Below are 22,266 nucleotides of genomic sequence, written 5' to 3' on the forward strand. Positions count from 1 at the left end.
GTGCAACATTCCTGAGGAGGCACTGGAACTACCGCTTTGAGGTCTAGCCACCTTTGAAGCATCTGGTGAAAAGCCCTCTTCTTCCATGCCACCTGACAAGGAGAAGCAAGAAAGTGATCTGGCAAAAAGCAGAAAAAATCCAGAGCATAACCATCCTGAATCATCTCCAGGACCCACTGGATCTCAGCACACCCTTGGTAAAAATCCCTTAACCAGGCACCCACCGGCACCAGGGTAGGCGCTGGCAAGGAGTCACTGGATGGGACGGGTGGTGGGGGGACCAGTGGAGGAATCACGTGTTCCCCCCCCCCGAAAGGATTGTATGTGCTGAAAGAAACAGCCCCAGGGAGTGGCAGGAATGGAAGCTGCCCCTCAACCAGGGCAGTATCTGCAGAAATCATGCAAAAGCCCCCGAGCAACACCACCCCACGCAGGCAGGCACGGTCCTTAGAGTCTGTTAATGTCTGAACTAACTTATCCAAATTCTCGCCAAACAAAGACCCCCGAAAGGGAAATTTCATCAGCTTAGCCTTAGATGCCGGATCCGCTGACCAAGCACAGAACCACAGAGTGCGACGAGCGGCCACCCCGAGATCCATGGACTTGGCCGATGCCCACAACAGATCATGCATGGCATCTGAAAGATACGAAGCACCCATCTCAATTTTGGCTACTTCCTGTTCCACTAAAGACCAGTCATCAGACTCACGGTCAAGTACACGCTCGGTCCACATAGGGGCCCCACAGCCTACGATCAAGCCTCTAATAAATCAGAAGGCAAGCTAGCTCCCAGAATGGGCCCTGAGCCTCAAAGAAGCACAAAGCAGGCTGGCTCATCAAGCACACCTGAGGGTTGCCCTGCGAGCTGCAGCCTGCCAATGTGGAATCCATGTCCTCACCCAGGCAGAGTAGCCCCAAATATGGGGTCCTCTTGGCACTGAAACCTTATAAAGTGGGCAAAAAATACCCCAAAATAATAAAAACCAAACATGATCAGAACACACTTTCTCAGTTCACTTGCATAAGGAAAAACTGAATAAGGCACAATATTCCACTGGTGAAGGAAGAGCAGCTGAAAGATGCGAATGACATCCTTCTGCAACAGTTCGTAACCATGAATTCCTGTGTTTATGTAACAGAATAAGCTTTAAAAAGGTGACTTCACTAGCACCAACACATCAGGTTCAGATTATTAAGGCATCTGAATAGCTTAATGCCTCACAACCTCACCAATTAGATGCCAGAGACCAACAGCAAACTAATCTCATATCAAGAGATGGGTGCTATCTGTACTCAAAGGGAAGGAATCCTCTTGTCCAACCCTTCCTGGAAATAACCCAAAGCTTCCAAAGTAGTTGATTTTAGAGGCATAACCTGCTAGTCACCGCACCACTACTCAAACATTCACCACACACTTATATATGTCAAGGATTGAAGTCCTATGCAGAATAACCTCTTTTCTATAGCCTCACCCTTTCACAAATCAGCATTCAAATCAGCCCTGGCATTAACAGGCATTGCTGGCAGAACTAGGGGCTCCTCCACTAGCAGCCATATAAGGTCTCCACACCAGGACCACTAACACAGCAGGCCCCCAACAGTTCTCTATCCTCTGAATGACTTGGCTCAGTAGTGGCCACAGAGAGAACACTTAAAACTATATAAAGGTATCTATCCCTGCCAAATGCTGGTCCCTTCTTCGACTTAACAAAAACAACCCCCCCCCCCCAAAACTTAGAAACCTTCGCATTCTCTCAATGCCATGAGATCCATCACTAGTGATCCCTATTGTTGGGCAATGCTACTGAATGTTGCCTCTGCCAGACTACTCCCCTAGATCCTGAGTGTGCCTGCTCAAGTAATCTGCATGGACATTTTCCACTCTGACTACATGAGCTGCCAAAAACTCCAAAAGTTTACACTCCACCCAGGACATTAACATGTTTTCAGCTCTTGGTTCCTACCTGCCAACTAACATGCTCTACTGCCATGGAACTGTCCAGTAATAAGTGCACTATCTTGTGCTGAACTAAAAGCCCAAAGGCCTGGGGAGCCAAGAATAATGACTCCTGAGGCTGACATCCATCATCACTAATGTCCAAAATTAGTGTCTCCAAATTTTTTCCTTACCTCAGCCTCGATATCTGAAGCCACTACAGACTGCTTTCCACATCCCACTAAAGGGCAATATTGAAATTGCAATCTTGACTGCCAGGAAACTAACGGGATAGCAAGCCCTCTGCAACAGGTGTATATCAAAGAATTAGATCCAGAACAGCTACCAACATTGACACCAGGACCTTGAGGTAACCATGGGCCCAAAATTTTCTGAGCAGACTTCTGATCTGTCCCTCCAATTTCAACTCCCTATCCTTGGTCAAAAATATTTTCCCCCGCAGATATCGAAAAGGACTTCCAAATACTCTTGGCTGTGAAGGAACTAACTTGCTCTTAGCCAAATTGATTACTCAGCCCAATTGCCCCAGAAATGTTCATGTGAGTAGTGACCATGTTCTCCTGATATGACTTAGCTTTGATTAACCAATCATCCAAACATGTATGCACTAACACTATTGCCTATTGGATGCCTCCCTACCATCTACTGGAGACTGAGAAATACTGACTAGTGGGGGACTTCACAAGATACCTCAAGCGTAATGTCACTAATTCAGTGGTTTTAAGTCTCCTTTGATGGCAAAAGGTAGCAAACCCAAGCATCTGGGCTCGTCTGGCAGGACAATAAGAAAAGGTACAAATCTTTCAATCAACCAACATCTTTACTCCTGAAAAAATGCAGATGTAAATGTGCATCCTTCTTTTAAATTACTACTAATCATTTCTAAAGCACTACTAGGTTTATGCAGCACTATCTAAACATAACTCAATGGAGATTACAATTTAGTGAAGACAAGAACGTAAAAGTTTACAAAAAATGTATTTAAAAAAGTAGTCAAGATTTATAGGCAATCTCAAAAAGTGAGTTTGACAGGATTTGAATATGGCCAGAGAGGGAACATGACGCACCGACTCAGAAGTCTGTTCCAGTCATACAGCACAGCAAGGTAGAAAAACCAGAGTCGGCAATGAAGAAGGGCACAGATAGGAGTGACTTGCCCGATGGCGTTCACGAGGAAGGACATAGAGAGAGAGACCATAAGATAGGTAATGAAAAGTTGCAGAGTGAATACATTTGTAAAAAAAATCAAGAGAAAACTTGAACTGTATATGGAAGTGGATAAGGAGTCAATGTAATGACTTCAGGAAAGGGGTTAATGATCCTAGTGACACTGAAAGACGACAAGTTGTACAGCTGAATTTGAATAGATTGTAGTGTAGAAGGATGATTCAGTGGGAACCTCAAGAAAGGGAGAGAGGTGACAAGACTTGACAACATGCTCAGAAAGGGACACAAATCTTATTCAATTTTGAAGAGGAAGAAATGGCATGTTTTAGAAGTGTAGTATTAAACACTTAATACCTTTTGAATAAAGAGTGTGCTGTGCGAAGGACACCATTGATCACGTGGAAGTCTCCACTCTGAAAACGATTCACCATTTCCCTTAGCAGATCTGGCCATTTCTGCGGGAAATCCTCTCTACCAATAATGCTAATCGCATCACTCAGCTACAAAGAAAATTGAATTTTGATAAAGTTCTTAGGATGTTACTAGCAAAAATAATCCAGTAAATAAATTTTAAATTCCTTACCTGCTTTTGAATTTGTTCTGGACTGCTAAGCATCAAGTGTACAATGTTGGCTTTGATTGCTATCCTATCAGCTTCACAAATTTTATTGGGTTCATCTTCAATCTCGAAATAAAAATAATTAAAGTACTCAATACTTAAAAATCATGGTGGTACTTTCTTCCTCAGCCCCACATTTTTGTCCTCATTAACCCTCTGCTTCCTGATAGCTATATCAAGTAAATTCAGTTCATGCTTGTGCCTAGAACTGGAATTACTCTATTGACAAAACCATCCATACCCCCTCTCTCGCTAATGCTTCTAGTACCATGTAGGGTATCAGAACTAATAGCTACATCTATGTACAGCGTGCCCACCACTTGGCCACTAGACTGCTCATCTATTTATATCCGCATTCATTTTTGCAATCATATGTTAATCTTGGAGTGCAGAGACTGAAGCAACATAGCTCAACCTTGCAAAAACAGCAAGGTACCCTATCTGTATCAAGTCACATTTATTAAAAACAAAACTACACCTATATTAGCTAATATGACATTTTCAACATTGTATCATTCATGCGATTACAGTACTTCAGTGCAAAACACAAGAAAAATATGCCTTTAAAGCCACGTACTATATAAATAATGGAGGTATACATTTCAGAAGTTATTACTATATACTAAACTTGCCCCGTCTATGTACAACCCATCTTGTCTGTCTATATATCAACTGCACTTCTCTCCTATGTTGCCTCCTTTTAAGATGTTATATTGTATCTGACCAACATTGTGAGTGGCCTTATCTAAATTATAAAGCATTGCCTATTAAAGTGTTTCATTTGGTATTGTGTTTACCGTATATACACGAATATAAACAATTTTTGGGATAAAAAAAAATAACCCAAAAATGGGGGCCTTGGTTTTTTTAATCAAGCCTCCTTTTTGAGGGTGCTTTTAACCTCTCCTCCCCCTCCAATGACCGGCACTGCTGTCTCCCACCCCCTTCCAATGACCAGCACTACTATTCTCCCCGATGACTGGCACTGCTATCTTCCTCCCTCCACCCTGATGACCGACACTCCTATCCTCCACTACCCGCTCCCCCCTGCCCCAGACTGACATTGCACATACAGTTCCGGGACTCAGAATGCCGACGCTCTGTGCTGGTGAAGGGCCTTGAGTGTCTGCGCATGCTCAAGGCTTGCTGGACTCCCTTCAAGAATTCCGGAGAGGTGGGAGCCAGTCATGAGTCCCATAACTGTATATGCAATGTCAGTCTGGGGCAGGGGGGAACGAATAGTGAAGAACAAAAGTGCCTAAGCCACTGTTCGTCAATTCTCCAGTGCTGCCGTGGTCTCCTCTGAACTGTTCTTTTGCCACAGTTCACCCCCTTTCGAAGGAACTTCCTGTTTCCACTTGGGCGGACCGCAGCAAGAAAACGGTGCAGAGGAGGCTACAGGCAGCGCTAGAGAATTACTCCTGTGCCGGTGACCATGTGTTGTCGGCCCGCTGTCATGGGCCTACAGCCAATGAGAGACCTCACACTCAATATACTGTTATCAATCAATAGGTATATTTATTAATAAATCAGTAACAGCTTACGAGAATAAATTTTGCAGCATATAGAGTAACAGAATGTGATCATCAGGCCTGAAGATCCCCTCATGTCTATTCTGTCTACTTCCTCTAAAAGGCCTGTTTTTATACATTTCTAGGTGGCCAGCACTACGTTGGTCTCAATCGCATGACTAATTTTTATTGATTATTTCTTACACATCATTACACTTGTTAATTCACTAATTGGTTTATAATATTTGTGTCATGTTATATGTGCGTCCTGTTTACCAGAAATCTATCTTTTCCCGCATATGCCGTTTTAATCATCACTATCAACAATTTCGAGCCTTTGGCCAGTAAAGCCTGTTTGTCACTTGGCATTCTTGCAAAATAATGTACTTTTATATTCTATTCTTGATCAGGATGTGTCTTAATCCTTTTATGATATCATAGCAGATGTGGAGCCTGTTGTCATGCGAACTGGGTGAGTTTCGCTTATTTTAATTATCATAAGTTTCACTTATCTCAGCAGGTTATTTCCCAAATACTGTACTGTATAACAGCTGACCAGTATAGTCAGAATGTTTTATGAATCAATTTTAGGCCTTTAATACAATGGTCTACTATAGCATGGGTTGGAGGCAGGGTAATTCTTCCATTTTTCTTCACCTTTAGTTCTACCTAAAGGGCTTATTTCATTTCACCTGTATCAATACAAGGACTTACTGCTCTTCCCCCTCCTCTCACATGTTGTTTTCGTGGTGAGGGGAGCTTTGGAACCAGGTGGGAGAAAGAGGAAAGGAAGGAGATGGTGCACATGGACGGGGGAGGGTGGAAGTGGGAGAGAAGAAAAGAGAGGGAAGAGATGGTGCACATGGATAGAGGAGAGGGGAAGAGCTGAAAAGATAGATTTGCGATGGAGGCAGAAAATGGAAGAAAACTGACTATGAAAATCAGTGCCAAAGATGGACATAGTGCAAGAAAGATGTGAAGCGGAAGAAAGAAACAACAACTGCATAAGGAGGCCTTGGAAACGGAGTTAAGAGCAAAGAGGGAGCAAGATGACCAGAAAAATAAAATCAACAGATAACAAAGGTAACAAAAATGTTTTTTTATTTTCAATTTTGTGATTGAAATAGTCAGTTTTGAAAATTTACATCCATTTTTATAATTTGAACTGTTCAGGAGGAAATGCATTTCTTTTTTTTGTGGTGTACTGTGTGCAGAGTCTAGCATATTAGGGTTTCATTTTGTGTACAATAGTACTTTTAATTTATGGGTTTGTATTTGAAAAGGGTTTTTCTGTTTTCTGCATGTGTGATAGAGAATGACATGGTGACTGTTACCCATGAACAGGGAGGAAAAAAAGACTGGTTGCTGTGGGTACAGGGATAAGGCCATTCACCGCACCATGGAGCGGTAAATGGCCTTGTCCCCACAGTAAAGTATCTGTTGCATTGCCTCCCTTTCACCTCTCCCGGTCAGCAGCCCTCCTTGCAATAGTGCATCAAGCATTCCCCTCTCTCTCTCCTGATTGCTGGCAGCAAAAAAAACAGAACAAAAAAACCTGCGACCCTCCTCGGCTGTATCGGCCCCTTCGCAGCTCCCGGGGCGGGCCTTCCAGCCTCTTCAAAGCTTCCTGCAGGCAGGGCTGCTCCGAAAAGACATGGGGAAAGCCACTACTTGCCCTGGATTGGTAGCATGGAATGTTGCTACTCTTTGGGTTTTGGCCAGGTACTACTAGCCTGGATTGGCCACCATGAGAACGGGCTACTGAGCTTGATGGACCTTTGGTCTGACCCAGTAAGGTTATTTCTTATGTAATGAATTAAGTTCAGTAAAAAACTATTTGAGGCTTGTGCAGATGGGATCAGATGGTTTGTGGGAACGGGGACACATTTTTTCCGTGTCATTCTCTAAATGTGTGACTTAGGCCAGGTGTTCTGGTAGGGATAAAAGTTCAGAAACTTTGGTTGGTGTCATGGCCCCTAGTAGAAAGATAATTGTCGGCTCTCCTTCAGCTGTTTGTGGACTCGATAAAGCCCCAATTGAAAAATTAATGATTATGGCATGACCCCTGACAAATGACACTCATATACCCAAATTTCTGATCTCGGTTTATATTCGAGTAGACCTTTTTTTTTCTCCTTTGTTTTGGGGGAAAAAAGGGTCACCTTGGTTTATATTTGAATATATACGGTACACCATACCTGTCAAATGAACGTTCTTCCACACTGCCTATTACAGTGTTATTTGTATACTGTGATTTTTCATTTCTTCCGTGTTCTACTATGCTATACATACATATCCTATATAATAAAACGCTAGCCACGCACTCCTGCCTGCGTGCTTCCGTGATCCGTAGGTCTGTGGCAGGCAGGAGAGCGGATGCGCGGTTAGGGCCCACACTGGAGCGCTGTGGCCGACCCAGGATCGTGGGAGGATGCGCCGCGCAAAGTGCTGCACACGTACTGGAGGGGGAGGGACATACCGGTTCTTCACATACCGGCACAAACCTCCCTCCAGCGTTGGCAGCCGCAGCACGCTAAACAGGCTGCTTCGGGCTTTCTTCTGCCATTGAGTCCCTCTGCCGCGTCACTGATGACGTCATCAATGACGCGACAGAGGGACTCAACGGCAGAAGAAAGCCCGAAGCAGTCTGTTTAGCGTGCTGCGGCTGCCAACGCTGGAGGGAGGTTTGATATTAAAGTCATCTTGCTGGGAGGGTCGCAGAGTCAGCGGGGGTTGGGCTGGGAGGGGAGAGAAGCGTCTGCTTCGGGTGCTTCAGGCAGCAGCAGCGTTTACAATTCGCTGCTGTTGCTGGCTTCAGGCCTTCCTCTCTGGCCGGTCCTGCCTACTTCCTGTTTTCATGAAGACAGGACCGGCCAGAGAGAAAGACCTGAAGCCAGCAACAGCAATGAATTGTGAATGCTGCTGCTGACCAATGAAGTAGTTAAATGAGGAAAGGGATCAGAGGGGGAGAGAATGGCTTGGAGGGAAGGAGGAAGGTATGCCAGACCAAGGGAAAAGGAAGGAGGAGATGGAGAGAGGCCATATGGAAAAGAGAGAGAGAGGGCGGACACTGGATGGAAAGAGAAGAGAGGGGCAAGACAGTGCTGTCTTGTTAAAATGTTTATTTCTATTCCCTCTTCTATCATTATTTTTAATTAATTTATTAATCTCCAGGTACTTTAGTTAGATTGTGAGCCTTCGGGACAGAAAGGGAAATTTTTTTTTTTTAAGTACCTTTATTATTTTCTTATTTTTAATTTTAATGTATATTTTCTGTAAACCGCTTAGAACTTAACGGATGTAGCGGTATATAAGAAATAAATTACATTACATTACAGAGGGTGAACAGTAGATGGAAGGGGTAGAGAGAGGGAGACACACCGAATGGAAGTGTGGAGGACAGGGGGAGCAGACGTTGGAAGGAAGTGGCGAGGAGAAAGAAAAAAGGCCACATGCAGGATTGAGGGAAGAGGATAGAGTTAGAAATAAAAATAGACAGACAGGGGGCCAGGGAAAGACACAGACAGAAAGAATGACAGCGTCCAAGGAGAGAGAGACAAATTGAAAAAAACAAAACAGACAGACATCTACTCTAGCACCGTTAATGTAACGGGCTAAAACACTAGTGTGTGTGTGTGTGTGTATATATATATATATATATATATATATATATATATATATATATATATATATATATACATACACACACATATATATATATATGTGTGTGTATGTCAGGGGTGTCCAACCTTTTGGCTTCCCTGGGCCGCATTTGCCAAAAAAAAAATGTTTCTAGGGCCGCACAAACATGCAAACGCTGCAGCAAGACAGAGGAGGGAGCTGGCAAGACGGTAAACACCCAGGGGCAGCAGAGGAAAACACTGCATCGCCCTCAACCGGAGCCGCACAAAATACTTCACTGGGCTGCAGGTTGGACACCCCTGATATATGTAGTATATTTGACAATGGGTCCAATTTTACCTTTCGACTATTTGTGCTTATATATCATTTCACTACTGTTGCACTGTAAACCCAATTGTAAGTTTTATGCTGAGTTATATAGCTTATACTGCTTTGGATGATTTTCTTAAAAAGCAGTTAATAAACCTCAATAAATAAAGTTAAAATATTAATCACATAGTTTTGGAAAATGCAAGAACATGATACATTAGTGCTAGTTAAGGGAAGGGGAGAAAATGATTTGTTTTAAAATGTTTGTATGTGTAGAGTGCTTTTTCTGATTTGCTCTTGATAATTTATTGTAGTGCACTGTTATTATTTAAAAATTAATAAAGAATTTAAAAAAAAGACAACACCCCCTGGCCCTCTCCCCCCCCCCCCCCATTTTTAATCAGGTGTCTCATCTTTTCTTGCTAGGCATATATACATCCCTAACCTCAATGACAGTACTCAGTCAAGGACCACATCGATCAACATTTGAAGCTTTGACAAATCCCTTCCCCCGATAAAACATGAATGCACTTGTCTACAGCAATTAAAATTTTACAGTTTGTATGTTAAAAGTCACTAGGATACCTACAATTCTCCAGTTCCTTTTAATATAGTTCTTAAATGTTACAGAAGAACACACTTTGATGACATTATCTTGTGACTTCTCTAGGAGTGTTAAAAGTAACAATGGATAATTCTGGTTTCCTTCAACCGATTCAAGAAATTTCTCAGCTGGAAAAGAAATTTTGCAATATGATTTCCTGAAATTTATTCCACTGAAATGCACAGTAATGTTTGTTTAAAAAAAAAAAAAAACCAACAACACTTGATTAGTAGGCAGAACAGATACAGGCTATGCATTTGTTTTCCCAAAAGACAACAGAATACCCACCATTTGAACATAACTTTTTTTTCCTATTAATAAACATTCAAAGCCTTACATTTCTGAAAGGAAAAAATAGGGCAACCTGTTTCCAATGGGATCACTCAAGTACAGTGGACTACCGAAAAGCAAATGTGATGAACATCAAGGAAAACTAATTATGAAATCTGTTTAAGGTACAAAACTGATAAAACCCCAGAGCAATAATGTTCTGAAGAAAAGCTAACTAAAAATATATTTTAAATTTTGAAATATAGTTTTATTTTAATGATTGAATTTTGTTTAGATGTTATTTTATGTTGTTTATTAATCTATTTGTAACCCGCATAGATTTTTGTGATGTGGGATATAAATGTTTTAAATAAATAAATAATAATAAAATTCTGATGTCTACAAGGGAAGGGTGGGGTGGAGTTATAGGGAGTGGTCAGTTTTGAGTTGGGCTCTTGGTTAGGAATTAAGAGGTCATAAGAGTCAAGGTCCCATAGGACTTTTGAATGTTATTTTCACCTTGGTTAGAGAGTCTTTGGGAATAAAGTTTGCAGGTGGATTATTAGAGGAGGGTGGCATTTTGCTTCTTCTATTTGATGTGGAGGTTTGCGTTGTTGCTCAGTTTGACTTTTGTACTTCTTGTATAGGGGGATGAGGAAAGGTTTTGGGGAATAGGGGATGGTTTCCACACTGTAAAACTGTTGAACTAAAGCTGCAATTTGGTGGTTTCTTGTATTTACCTAATCGTTCAATAAATATCATTTAAATATAAAATCCTGATGTCTATTTCATATACTGCTTCCTTATGTGGTCCCTCCTCTCTCTCGCTCACAATGTGACTCATGTGCTCTTTGTAATTCTAGAACTGGTAAATGAAGAATTGTTTTATTGATAATTTTCTTTCCTTTAGTCAGCTACACTGGTCTGCATAAGTGAGAACTGTCTCCTCCAACCAGCAGATGGAGGCGGGGGGGGGGAGGCGAGAGACAAAACAAAACTGTTTTACCAGTGCCTCACCAGTATTAGCTGGTTGTACTCCCTGGAGAGATCCAGCATGCAACTGCCAAAGTAGCAGAAGGCCCCATAAACCAGTGTTTTTCAACCTTTTTACACCCGTAAAAAGAATTATTTTGTGGACCGGCAAACTACTAGGTCTAAAATTTAAAAACCCTGTTTCCACCCCATCTCCACGAGCTCGATCCCCGCAAACCATCTGATCCCATCCGCACAAGCCTCAGTTATGATTTTATATTGAAAGTATTTTATTAAAGTATAAAAAGAAACAATATTCTGTACAATTGTCATTTTATAAATACAAATAATATAGAGCAAGGATCAACAAAACCTTGTCTCCCCTCCCCTTCACATATATCCCTTCTACTATCAAGAAAACGGAACAAGCCAAATTATTACAGAATGCTACACAGAAATATCATGCTAACAGAATACTGCAGTCACACATGACAGGAATAGTTTTAGGGGATTGCAACTAGGGCAACTGCTCCCTGGTCAGAGAGCACCCTAAGCCAGCTGGAAGCTAAAGAAGCACTGCCTGGGCTTTGCAGTCCCCAGTTATGTCTAACACCAGCTCTAGCAGGATATATATTTCAAATCTGATATATTCTAATCACAAAATAGAAATACAATTATTTTTTTCTACCTTTTGTCGTCTTTGGTTTCTGCTTCCAATCTTCTTTTCACTCTCTTCCTTCCAGCGTCTGCCCTCTCTGTCTCTTCAATCCAGCATCTGCCCCTTCCATCCACTGTCTGTCTTCTCCCCCTTCCATATGGTATCTGTCTTCTTTCTATGACCCTCTCCCCTTTCCATCCAGCTTGTGCCCCCTCTCTCCTTTTTACATGATTCATTCCAGCTTCACTGCTCTCTTCATTTTTATCTCTCCTACACCAGATCTACCATCGTTGTCCCTCTCTGCTTATTTTTCTGCTGACCCCTTCCTATCATCAATCTCTCTACTTTCTCATGTCTGTCTCTCCCCTTCCCCTCCTTTAATCTCCCTGCCAGCTGTTTCCTTCCTTTTTTAATTCTCCCTTCCCTCCTCCTCCTGTCCAGCAGTAACTCTCTTCCCTTCCTCCCCTCCCAGCAGCATCGCTCCTTCTCCCTCTCCAGTAGCAGCTGTCCCTTTTTTTCCCTTGCCCAGCAGTTCCAGTTAATCTAAGGCCACTGGTCCCCGAGTCAGTAGCTGTGGATGTACTGTGATTGAAGACATGTGTCCCTCTGGGTACGGATCAGATCCGTATACCAAGGCCTTCACAGCCGATCTGGGGCGACCATGACTACACCCCTTGATGATTTGTAATCCTGCAGATTACTCGGCCTATCATGGGCCACAGGGGAACACATACAAAAGTTCTCTTTTTGGCTGTTTGCATTAAGGCGTCCAAGCCGGCGCTTCTGGACTTGCACCTGCAGCTGAAGAAATGACCCCCTTTCTTGTTCTGTAGCCATCAAATTGAATTTTGAATGATCCCATCATCGAACTATGCATCTGAAGACTGCTGGAGACAACCATTCTCTCAGGCAGAGTCTACCTACTGAGAAAATAAGCTTGTACATTGTCAACTCCCACTACATGAACTGCCTCTGCCCATCTGAACAACAATTAGGCCTCCAGCCATGGCGTAGCACGCTTGGTGCCTCTCTGCTAATTGACATAAGTTATCACCGTGGCATTGTCCAAGATAACTGACTGCCTTGCCTTCCAGGAATTTCTCCAACTTTTTGCAACATTAGTCATATTGCCCTTAACACCAGTCTGTTTAGAGACCACTTCCTCTAAGTTCATCACCCTTGAACTGGGTGACTATTGCAATGGCCTCCCCCACTGTACAGGCTATCATCCATAGTTAGAATCTCCCATGAGTCCAACCGAAGGGGCATGCCCTTCAGGAGTGACAAGATGAAGCCACCACAGTGCATGCTGGTTTGTGCCTCCTTTTTCCAAGGCAGTGGAATCTAGAGCGAATCCTTTTGCAGAGACCAATGGGTCAAAACAGTCCTACAGTGGCCACCTGTGCACCTCACCCACTTCTATGGCTGCTGTCATGGATCCTAGGATTGGCAGATTTACGCTTTTTGCTTGCAAGATGTCCGCTATTTGCTTACAAAGTTTGTTTGCGTGACTCTGGAAGATGAACGTGGCCTTCAAATGTACTGAAAAGAACTCCCAAATTGAGAGACTGGGTTGGTACCAGGCGACTCATTTGAAAATTCACAATCCAACCCAGGTTCTGCAAGACCTGAATCACTTGTGAGACTACATTCTCTCCCTCTGCTCTGGATGGGGCTCTGATCAGCCAATCATCAAGGTACAGATGTTCCTGTAGTTCCGCTTTGCGGAGGTGCACCATAACTTCAAGTGGGCTGAAAAAAATGGACCAAGTTAAAAAATGTAAAAGTTTACCTTCTGTGGCTCCTGTAATAATGAAGCTATCCCTGTAAAAGTTTGTCTATTATTTTGTGACATGACTTTGTTCTCAAATATGATTTCAACTTATAAGCTAATCTCATTACTTTATAATTTCAATTTAACATTTGTGTTTTTTCAAAAAATGTCAAAAATTGGGCATTTTTAACCAGCTTTTACAAAAAAGAATAGTCTGGAAACATTTTCAAACTATTAGAAACAGCATGTTTCAGACCCCCTGAAAAAGTTGGTTTTGTTTTTCAACACAAGCAAACAATGCCTGAAAATAAGAGTAAAGGTCATGAAAGTTTCCATAGTAATGGCATACATTAACATTGAAATATGGTCAGCTCTTCAAATTAAACTGTTTTGCATATTTTATGAGGAAAATATTTGATTATGTTGGCCCATGGTGGCACTGCCACTACTAGTTCAAGAAATATGAACCAGCAACCTCATTGCCATAGAGGTCATGGGTGGGTCTCTTAGTACAGATTCCCAAGCCTGTAGTTTTGGTTTCTTCACTAAGGTTCCAAGCCTTAAGTGAGTGGGTGTCTTATCTGGTTCCAAAGCCAATGATTGGGAAGCTTAACCTAGGTTCACAAACCTTAGGTGGGTATCTTTTATTGGTTCCAAAGTTGAAATTTAACTGCTTTTATTATTCATTCATTACATTTTATTGAATTTATGCACCACATTTGCCAAATTTTTAGATTGAATCAGGTTGGGCAGACTGAATGGACCATTCAGGTCCTTATCTGCCACCATCTACTATGTTAAATAGTTTCTGGAACTCCAATTTGATGGACCCCCCCCCCCCCCACACACACACATACACACAGTTAAAAAGGTTTAAAACAGAGCAGATCAGAGACACACCTTTCTGAAAGCATGCAAAAGGAAAAACTTAATGAGGCAGCATACCAGAGGAGGAAGAGTTGAAGACTTGTGAGTGATACTTTCTGCACAACGTGCAGGTTTGGATTCATTACCTACTTGTCTAAAATGACACACCTATTGCACTAGAAATTTCCTTATTTCAATTTAAGACACAAAATTAACGCATACTGAAGACTGAAAGAAGAGAGATGACAAACATGCAGTTTTCTGCTTTAAGAGTTTGTATACCTGGACGTCTTATGGCAGGATCAGGATCCAGTGTCTTCTTCAAGTATTCTGTCAACGTCTGTAAATTGGCATCACTGAGCTCCATAGCTAAAAATCCTGAAATGCATTCATTACACATGAATTTAACCATTAAGTAACAAATCTTTACTTCATACTATGTGAATATCCATAAGCGCAAACTAGGGATACAGAATAAAACACCCATAAACCTGAAAAAGAAGATTAGGTTCTAACCTCAATAACCTTCTTTCTAGTAGAAAGGCATATGAATCTTGAACCAGTGGGTTATTCGCCTCTATTCATGAATTGTGTAGAAGGCATCGTTTGCATTCTTTTCAGCTTTACCTCCTATATTGGGGACCTGCAGCATCTCAGTTTGTACCAAAGCACTATAAGAGAAATAAAAAAGGAGGGGCATGGGGAAAATCACCAACAAAGTCAAATCTGCTCTGCTCTTGAACAAATACTATTAAAAAAACCAATAACAATGGAATCAAACAAGGTGGACCTAAACAAGCCTCCTACCTGAGTACAATCGGCACTAAAACTAAATAGTTCTCACATTTGATGCTTGCGATAACAAGAAATCTCCTCACTCTTCAAACCTGTCTGACAGGAAAGAGACACACATGTCTGAGACAGCAAGCAGATTAATTGAAATCTGACAGGGCGGGCCTTCAAGACTCGTGCCTATCTACTAGAAAGAAGGATTAATCAAGGTAAGAAACTAATCTTCCCTTCAAGTGCAAAATGTACATGAGTATTGAACCAATGGGACATACCAAATCAGTCCCCAGAGTCTAGAGTGGTACAGATGAGCCTGCTGCAAACACTGAAGACCCAAAAGAAGGTGTTTAATCATGCAACTACATCCACCCTGTAAAATTTCATGAAAGCATGGAAGGTAGACCATGCACATGCCCTACAAATCTCTTAGGGCAGAACTGCCTGTAACTTCGCCATGAAGCCACATTCTTCAGTGTGTGCTCTCAAAGAAATTAGTGGTTGCTTACCACACCAGATATAGTCTGAAGAACTAGTCATGTGAATCCATCTTGAAACAGGACTCTTAGAAGCCGGCTTCCCCAGGCAGCTAGCACTTGTTAGTACAAAGAGATGATTTCAGAGGCAAAAATCATTCGTTACTTGAGGCAACTGAGAAGAAATCTCCTAACATCCAGCAACACCAAAACATTGTCCTTTCTATTCAAACCCGTGGTATGGAGTGCAGGTAGCTGGAATTCCTGATTTATGTGGAAGTCCGAAATCACCTTTAGCAGAAACAAAAGTATCATGAGCAGCAAGACCCTAGCCTCCAAAGATCTGAGGAAAGGCTCTCTGCACGATAGTCTGCAGCTCAGAGACTCTTCTCGTTGAGGTGATAACTACTAGAAAAACCGTCTTACTGGTAAGTTTCAACAGCGAGGCATCTTATAAGGGTTCTTAGGGGGTCTTATTGAGGGCATGCAAAACAATGTCAAGATTCCAGATCAGGAACAGCTGTTGCACATGAGAATGCAGTCACAACTCTCCTTTCAAAAATATCTGGCTATCACAGGATGACAGAACATAAGAATATAAGAATTGCCATACTGGGACAGACCAAAGGTCCATCATGCCCAGTATTCTGTTTCCAACAGTGGCCAATCCAGGTCACAAGTACCTACCTAGATCCCAAGTAGTAAAATATATTTTATGCTGCTTATCCTTGGAATAAGCAATGGATTTCCCCAAGCCATCTCAATAACAGCCTATGGACTTCTCTTTTCGGAAAATTATCCAAATCTTTTTTTAAACCCTGCTAAGGTAACTGATTTCACCACATTCTCCGGCAATGAATTCCAGAGTTTAATTACACTTTGTGTGACGAAATATTTTCTCCAGTTTGTTTTAAATCTACTACTTAGTAGTTTCATTGCATGTCCCCTAGTTCTAGTATTTTTGGAAAGAGTGAACACTCAGTATTTTATAAACCTCTATCATATCACCCCTGAGCGGTCTCTTCTCCAAGCTGAAGAGCCCTAGCTTTAGCCTTTCCCCATAGGGAATTCGTCCTATTACTTTGATCATTTTTGTTGCCCTTCTCTGTAAGAAGTTTAAGTTTATTAGATTCAAGTTTCACGTTTATTAGATGACTTGATTAACCGCTTAATCCAAGTTTCTAAGCGGTGTACACTTAAAATTTACATATGTTAGGGAACAAAACAATCCATACAATTAATAAATAAGGTTAATATACTAAAAATTAACATTATACTAAAAAAAGAACATAAGAATTGCCCCTGCCGGATCAGACCAGAGGTCCATCGTGCCCGGCAGTCCACTCCCGCGGCGGCCCTCCAGGTCCATGACCTGTAACTGCTCCTTACCTAAAACATTCATACCCTATTCATTTAATATCCTGTAAAGTAACCCTAAATCTGTACCCTGCAATCCCCTTCTCTTCCAGGAAGTCATCCAGTCTCTTTTGAACCCCAGTATTGTACTCTGTCCTATCACCTCTCCTGGAAACGCGTTCCAGGTGTCCACCACCCTCTGAGTGAAGAACTTCCTTGCATTCGTTTTGAATCTGTCTCCTCTCAGTTTTTCTGAATGGCCTCTTGTTTTTGTTGTACCTGCTAGACTGAAGAATCTGTCCCTCTCCACTTTCTCTATGCCTTTCATAATTTTATAAGTCTCTATCATGTCTCCTCTAAGTCTCTGCTATTCTAGGGTGAAGAGCCCCAGCTTGTCCAACCTTTCAGCATATGAAAGGGTCTCCATGTCCTTTATCATCCTTGTTGCTCCCCTCTGGACCCTCTCGAGTATCGCCATATCCTTCTTAAGGTACGGCGACCAGTATTGGACGCAGTATTACAGATTGTTCGATACAGTGGCAGGATAACTTCCTTCGTTCTGGTAGTGATACCTTTTTTGATAATGCCCAACATTCTGTTCGCTTTCTTTGAGGCCGCTGCACATTATGCCACCGGCTTCATTGTTTTATCCACCAATACCCCCAGGTCTTTTTCTAGGTTGCCTTCCCCCAGTACCCTCCCTCCCATCATATAGCTGTACATGGGGTTCCCTTTTCCTATGTGCAAGACCTTATATTTCTCCACATTGAAGCTCATCTGCCATCTTTTTGCCCACTCACTCAGTTTGTTCAGGTCTCTCTGAAGTCCTTTGCATTCCTCAACAGTTCTGACCCTGCCGGAGAGTTTTGCGTCGTCCGCAAACTTGATATCTTCGCACTTCGTCCCCATTTCCAGATCATTAATGAATATATTGAATAGCAGCGGTCCCAGCACTGACCCCTGTGGGACACCGCTCGTGACCCCTTTCCAGTCAGAGTAGTGTCCCTTTACTCCTACCCTCTGCTACCTGTCTGCCAGCCAATTTTTTGATCCATCTGTGCACATCCCCTTCCACCCCGTGGCTCCACGGTTTCTTCAGTAGGCGCTCATGGGGTACCTTGTCGAAGGCTTTTTGGAAATCCAGATATACGATGTCTATGGGATCACCTTGGTCCAATTGTTTGCTTATCCCCTCAAAGAAGTGCAGTAGATTCGTTTGGCATGATCTTCCTTTACAGAAATCATGCTGGCTTGTTCTCATCAGATTATTTTTTTCTATATGCTCATTGATACCTTCCTTGATCAGTCTGCTATATTTTTTTTGACATATGGAGACCAGAACTGCACACAGTATTTGAGGTTTGTCCATACCATAGAGCGATACAAGGGCATTATAACATTTTCATCTTTGTTTTCCATTCCTTTCCTGATAATTTATAATGTTCTATTTGCTTTCTTAGCAGCCACTGCACATTGAGCTGAGGGTTTCAACATATCCTCAACAATGACACCTAGATCCTTTTGCTAGGCAGTGACTCCTAATACAGAACCCAGCTTCACATAGATATAGTTTGGGTTCCTCTTTCCCACATGCATCACTTTGCACTTGCTCACATTAAACTTCATTTGCCACTTTGACACCCAGTCTTCCAGTCTCACAAGGTCAAGGTCCTCTTGCAATTTTTTACAATCCTCTTGCCGAGTATTAGAGCGTAAATGGATAAAATCTAAATCTTCTGTTGATAGACAGTCATTAAGGGATAGTATCAGGTTCTATAATGCAGTACTAAAAAAAAGCTAGGAAAATCTTTTATGGTGACAAAATTATTAGATCCAACAACCAAAGCAGTACTCTATTAACATCTGGGGTTCTCTAACTTCTAACAATGATTTGTCAATTCACCCTTCTTCCCTAGCAGCGGATGACTTAGTAAAAATTTTTAATGAAAAGGTTGATTCTATAAAAGACTTTTCCTTCATCAGTCTCTTATAATTTCCTAGTGTCTAGTGACACTAACTCTATTACAACTCCAGCAGATAGAATCTGGACAATTTATGAGTATGTATCTGAGGCCCAGGTTTCAAAATTGTATCACAAATTAAGATCTTGCATCCGTTCCCTTCATACTTATATGAAAAAATTCCTACCCAGGCTATCTCATCTCTTACAAACTTATAAATTTGGCTTTACGCTCAGGTCTATTCTCTGTAGAGATGGGTCATATTGTTTTGACCCCATTACTGAAAAATGGACCAAGACCCTACCTCATCACAGCTCCAATGAAACTAACTTCTGAAGCCTCAAATTCAGAATAAACCCTGAAAACAAACCAAAATCAGACAGACACCTTCAACCTGTGTGCAAAAGGTAAAACCAAGAAGCTGCAGCATAGCCCTCCCTATTCAGGAGGCGGAGCAGAAAAGAATATGAATGATGAATGTTACACAACTCGTGAATAGAGGTGAATAACCCATTGGTTCAAGTATGTCTTTTGCAATAGAATAGATATTTTAAGATCTGGCCACAGTCATGTTTGCACTGTAGTAATAAAGAGTAAATCAGTTGGATACTTAGGGCTCGATGCACTAAAGATACTGATTTGATCGCTGTTGGCCAATTCTCCAGAAGCGACCAATGCACTATCAAGTTTGCACCAATCAGGACCTTTGGCTCCTCCCTCAGTATCTTGGATCCACCCCTTAGGAGGGGCCTTAGGCATCTGAACCAATCAGGGCCTTTGACCCCTCTCTCTGCTTCACATGATGCACCGGGGAGGGGAAGGCCCGTCATTTAGACAGACAAGCGGCCCAAAGCAAGAACCTGAGAGCAGGCTTCCTGCTTCCAACGTTTTAGAAAGGTACAGGGGAGGTTTGGGGGGGTATCTGGTGGCAGGAGGGAGTGGGCATCCCTCCTGCCATTTGTTTTGGGTTTGGGGTTGCGTGGCTCGGGGAGGCCGCGAGTGTCGGGGGTCATTGGGGAGGGCCATGACAAATGTCAGAAAGTTCTGCTTCGCACAGCGGGTGGTGAACGCCTGGAACTCTCTCCCAGAAGATGTGGTGAAGGAAGCCACCATTTAGGATTTAAGGTAAAATTGGACGCACATCTTCTTGCGGGACACATTGAGGGATACAAATGATTAAGGTATTCACCCAGGTACGCCTGGCTGAGCCTCCGCGTGTGTGGACCACCGGACTGGATGGACCCCCAGGTCTGATCCGGTACAGGCATTTCTTATGTTCTTATGGCCCTCATCTGCGGTGGGGGACTTTTTTCTTTATGGGACAGATATTTTGCGTGAGTAACACACACAAAATATCTGTGCCATTGAAAAAAAAAAACAGGTAGACAGTTAACATCAGGTCTGCAGCAGTGAATATTGAAAGTTGTAACCCTCCTCTAGAGCACGATGCCGATATCTGAACATGTGTGCCGAGGAATCCCCCAATGCAGGTTTATGGACCGAAACGCTAAAATGGACAGAAGCTGTACCCTAGGTTCGGGAGTGTAATCCAAACAGCGCTGGAGTCCTATTGAACAGTTAAGTGCAGTTTCACATGTTGTGATTAATAGCTATTATTGTAGTTTGATGTGATTCCTTTAAAGCAGGGCTGCCCAAATCCAGTCCTCAAGATCTACTGGCAGGCCAGGTTTTCTGGATATCCACAATGAATATGCATGAGAGAGATTTGCCTGCACTGCCTTCTTGGTATGCAAATTAGAGAGCTGCACGGGAACGGGGACGACGGGAATCCCACGGGTTCCCCCTTTGGGTCACGGGGATCCCGTGGGGACGCCCCCTAGGGTCACGGGGATCCTGCGGGGCTGGATGTACTAAGTCGCGTGGCTTTTCTCCCTACCTGCTCTGCTTGCAGCACAGAGCCAAACGGAAGTCTTCCCGACGTCAGCGCTGACGTCGGAGGGGAGTGAGGGCTTAAACAAAGCCCTCCCTCCGACGTCAGCGCTGACGTCGGAAAGACTTCCGTTCGGCTCTGTGCTGCAGGCAGGGCAGGTAAGGAGGAGAGTAGCCTCGCGGCTCGAGTGGCTACAAAGGGAGGGGAGAGCTCCGCCCCGGTTGCAGCACAGCCGGCCAGGTCCCCTTACTTTTGTGGCGCTTCCCCGACCGACTGACAACAGCCCCGGTCTGACAAACCTCCCTGCCCTTAACCGCGAATCTAAATTACCTTCTTACAGCAGCTGTAAGAAGGAAATTTAGATTTGCGGTTAAGGGCAGGGAGGTTTGTCAGACCGGGGCTGTTGTCGGTCGGTCGGGGAAGCGCCACAAAAGTAAGGGGACCAGGCCGGCTGTGCTGCACCCGGGGCGGGAGAGGAGGGGGGAGAAGGACGCTGAAAGCACTGGGGAAGACAAAGGGGTGGAGAAGGACGCTGAAAGGCCATGGGGAAGACGGGGGGGGGAGGTAAGGACACTGAAAGCACATGGGGAAGACAAAGGGGTGGAGGACGCTGAAAGGCCATGGGGAAGACAGAGAGGGAGAAGGACGCTGAAAGGACATGGAGAAGACAGAGGAGGGAGAAGGACGCTGAAAGGACATGGAGAAGACAGAGGGGGGAGAAGGACGCTGAAAGGACATGGGGAAGACAGAGGGGGGAGAAGGACGCTGAAAGGACATCGGGAAGACAGAGGGGGGAGAAGGACACTGAAAGGACATCGGGAAGACAGAGGGGGAAGAAGGACACTGAAAGGACATCGGGAAGACAGAGGGGGAAGAAGGACACTGAAAGGACATCGGGAAGACAGAGGGGGGAGAAGGACACTGAAAGGACATCGGGAAGACAGAGGGGGGAGAAGGACACTGAAAGGACATCGGGAAGACAGAGGGGGGAGAAGGACACTGAAAGGACATCGGGAAGACAGAGGGGGGAGAAGGACACTGAAAGGACATCGGGAAGACAGAGGGGGGAGAAGGACACTGAAAGGACATCGGGAAGACAGAGGGGGGAGAAGGACACTGAAAGGACATCGGGAAGACAGAGGGGGGAGAAGGACACTGAAAGGACATCGGGAAGACAGAGGGGGAGAAGGACACTGAAAGGACATCGGGAAGACAGAGGGGGGAGAAGGACACTGAAAGGACATCGGGAAGACAAGAGGGGGGAGAAGGACACTGAAAGGACATCGGGAAGACAAGAGGGGGGAGAAGGACACTGAAAGCACATGTGGAAGACAGAGGGGGGAGAAGGACGCTGACAGGACATGGGGAAGATAGGGGGGGAGAAGGACGCTGAAAGGAAATGGGGAAGTGAGAGTGGGGAGAAGATGCTGGCAGGGAAGAAGACAG

General features: G+C 43.5%; 1 protein-coding gene across 4 annotated transcripts in view; it reads right to left on the reverse strand.

Annotated features, from left to right (window-relative positions):
• Positions 1-22,266, reverse strand: part of CSE1L (chromosome segregation 1 like) — a 147,426-nt gene that overhangs the window by 111,463 nt on the left and 13,697 nt on the right. For all 4 annotated transcript variants that reach the window (XM_033963264.1, XM_033963261.1, XM_033963262.1 and 1 more), the window contains exons 2-5: positions 14,633-14,728; positions 9,795-9,937; positions 3,708-3,809; positions 3,479-3,624 (exon numbers count right to left, since the gene is read on the reverse strand). In XM_033963264.1, the coding sequence (XP_033819155.1) occupies positions 3,479-3,624; positions 3,708-3,809; positions 9,795-9,937; positions 14,633-14,717 (476 nt within the window). In that variant the 5' untranslated portion in view covers positions 14,718-14,728. The remainder of the gene's footprint in view (positions 1-3,478; positions 3,625-3,707; positions 3,810-9,794; positions 9,938-14,632; positions 14,729-22,266) is intronic.

The sequence above is a fragment of the Geotrypetes seraphini genome, chromosome 11 (assembly GCF_902459505.1).
Source record: "Geotrypetes seraphini chromosome 11, aGeoSer1.1, whole genome shotgun sequence".
NCBI classification, from domain to species: Eukaryota; Metazoa; Chordata; class Amphibia; order Gymnophiona; family Dermophiidae; genus Geotrypetes; species Geotrypetes seraphini.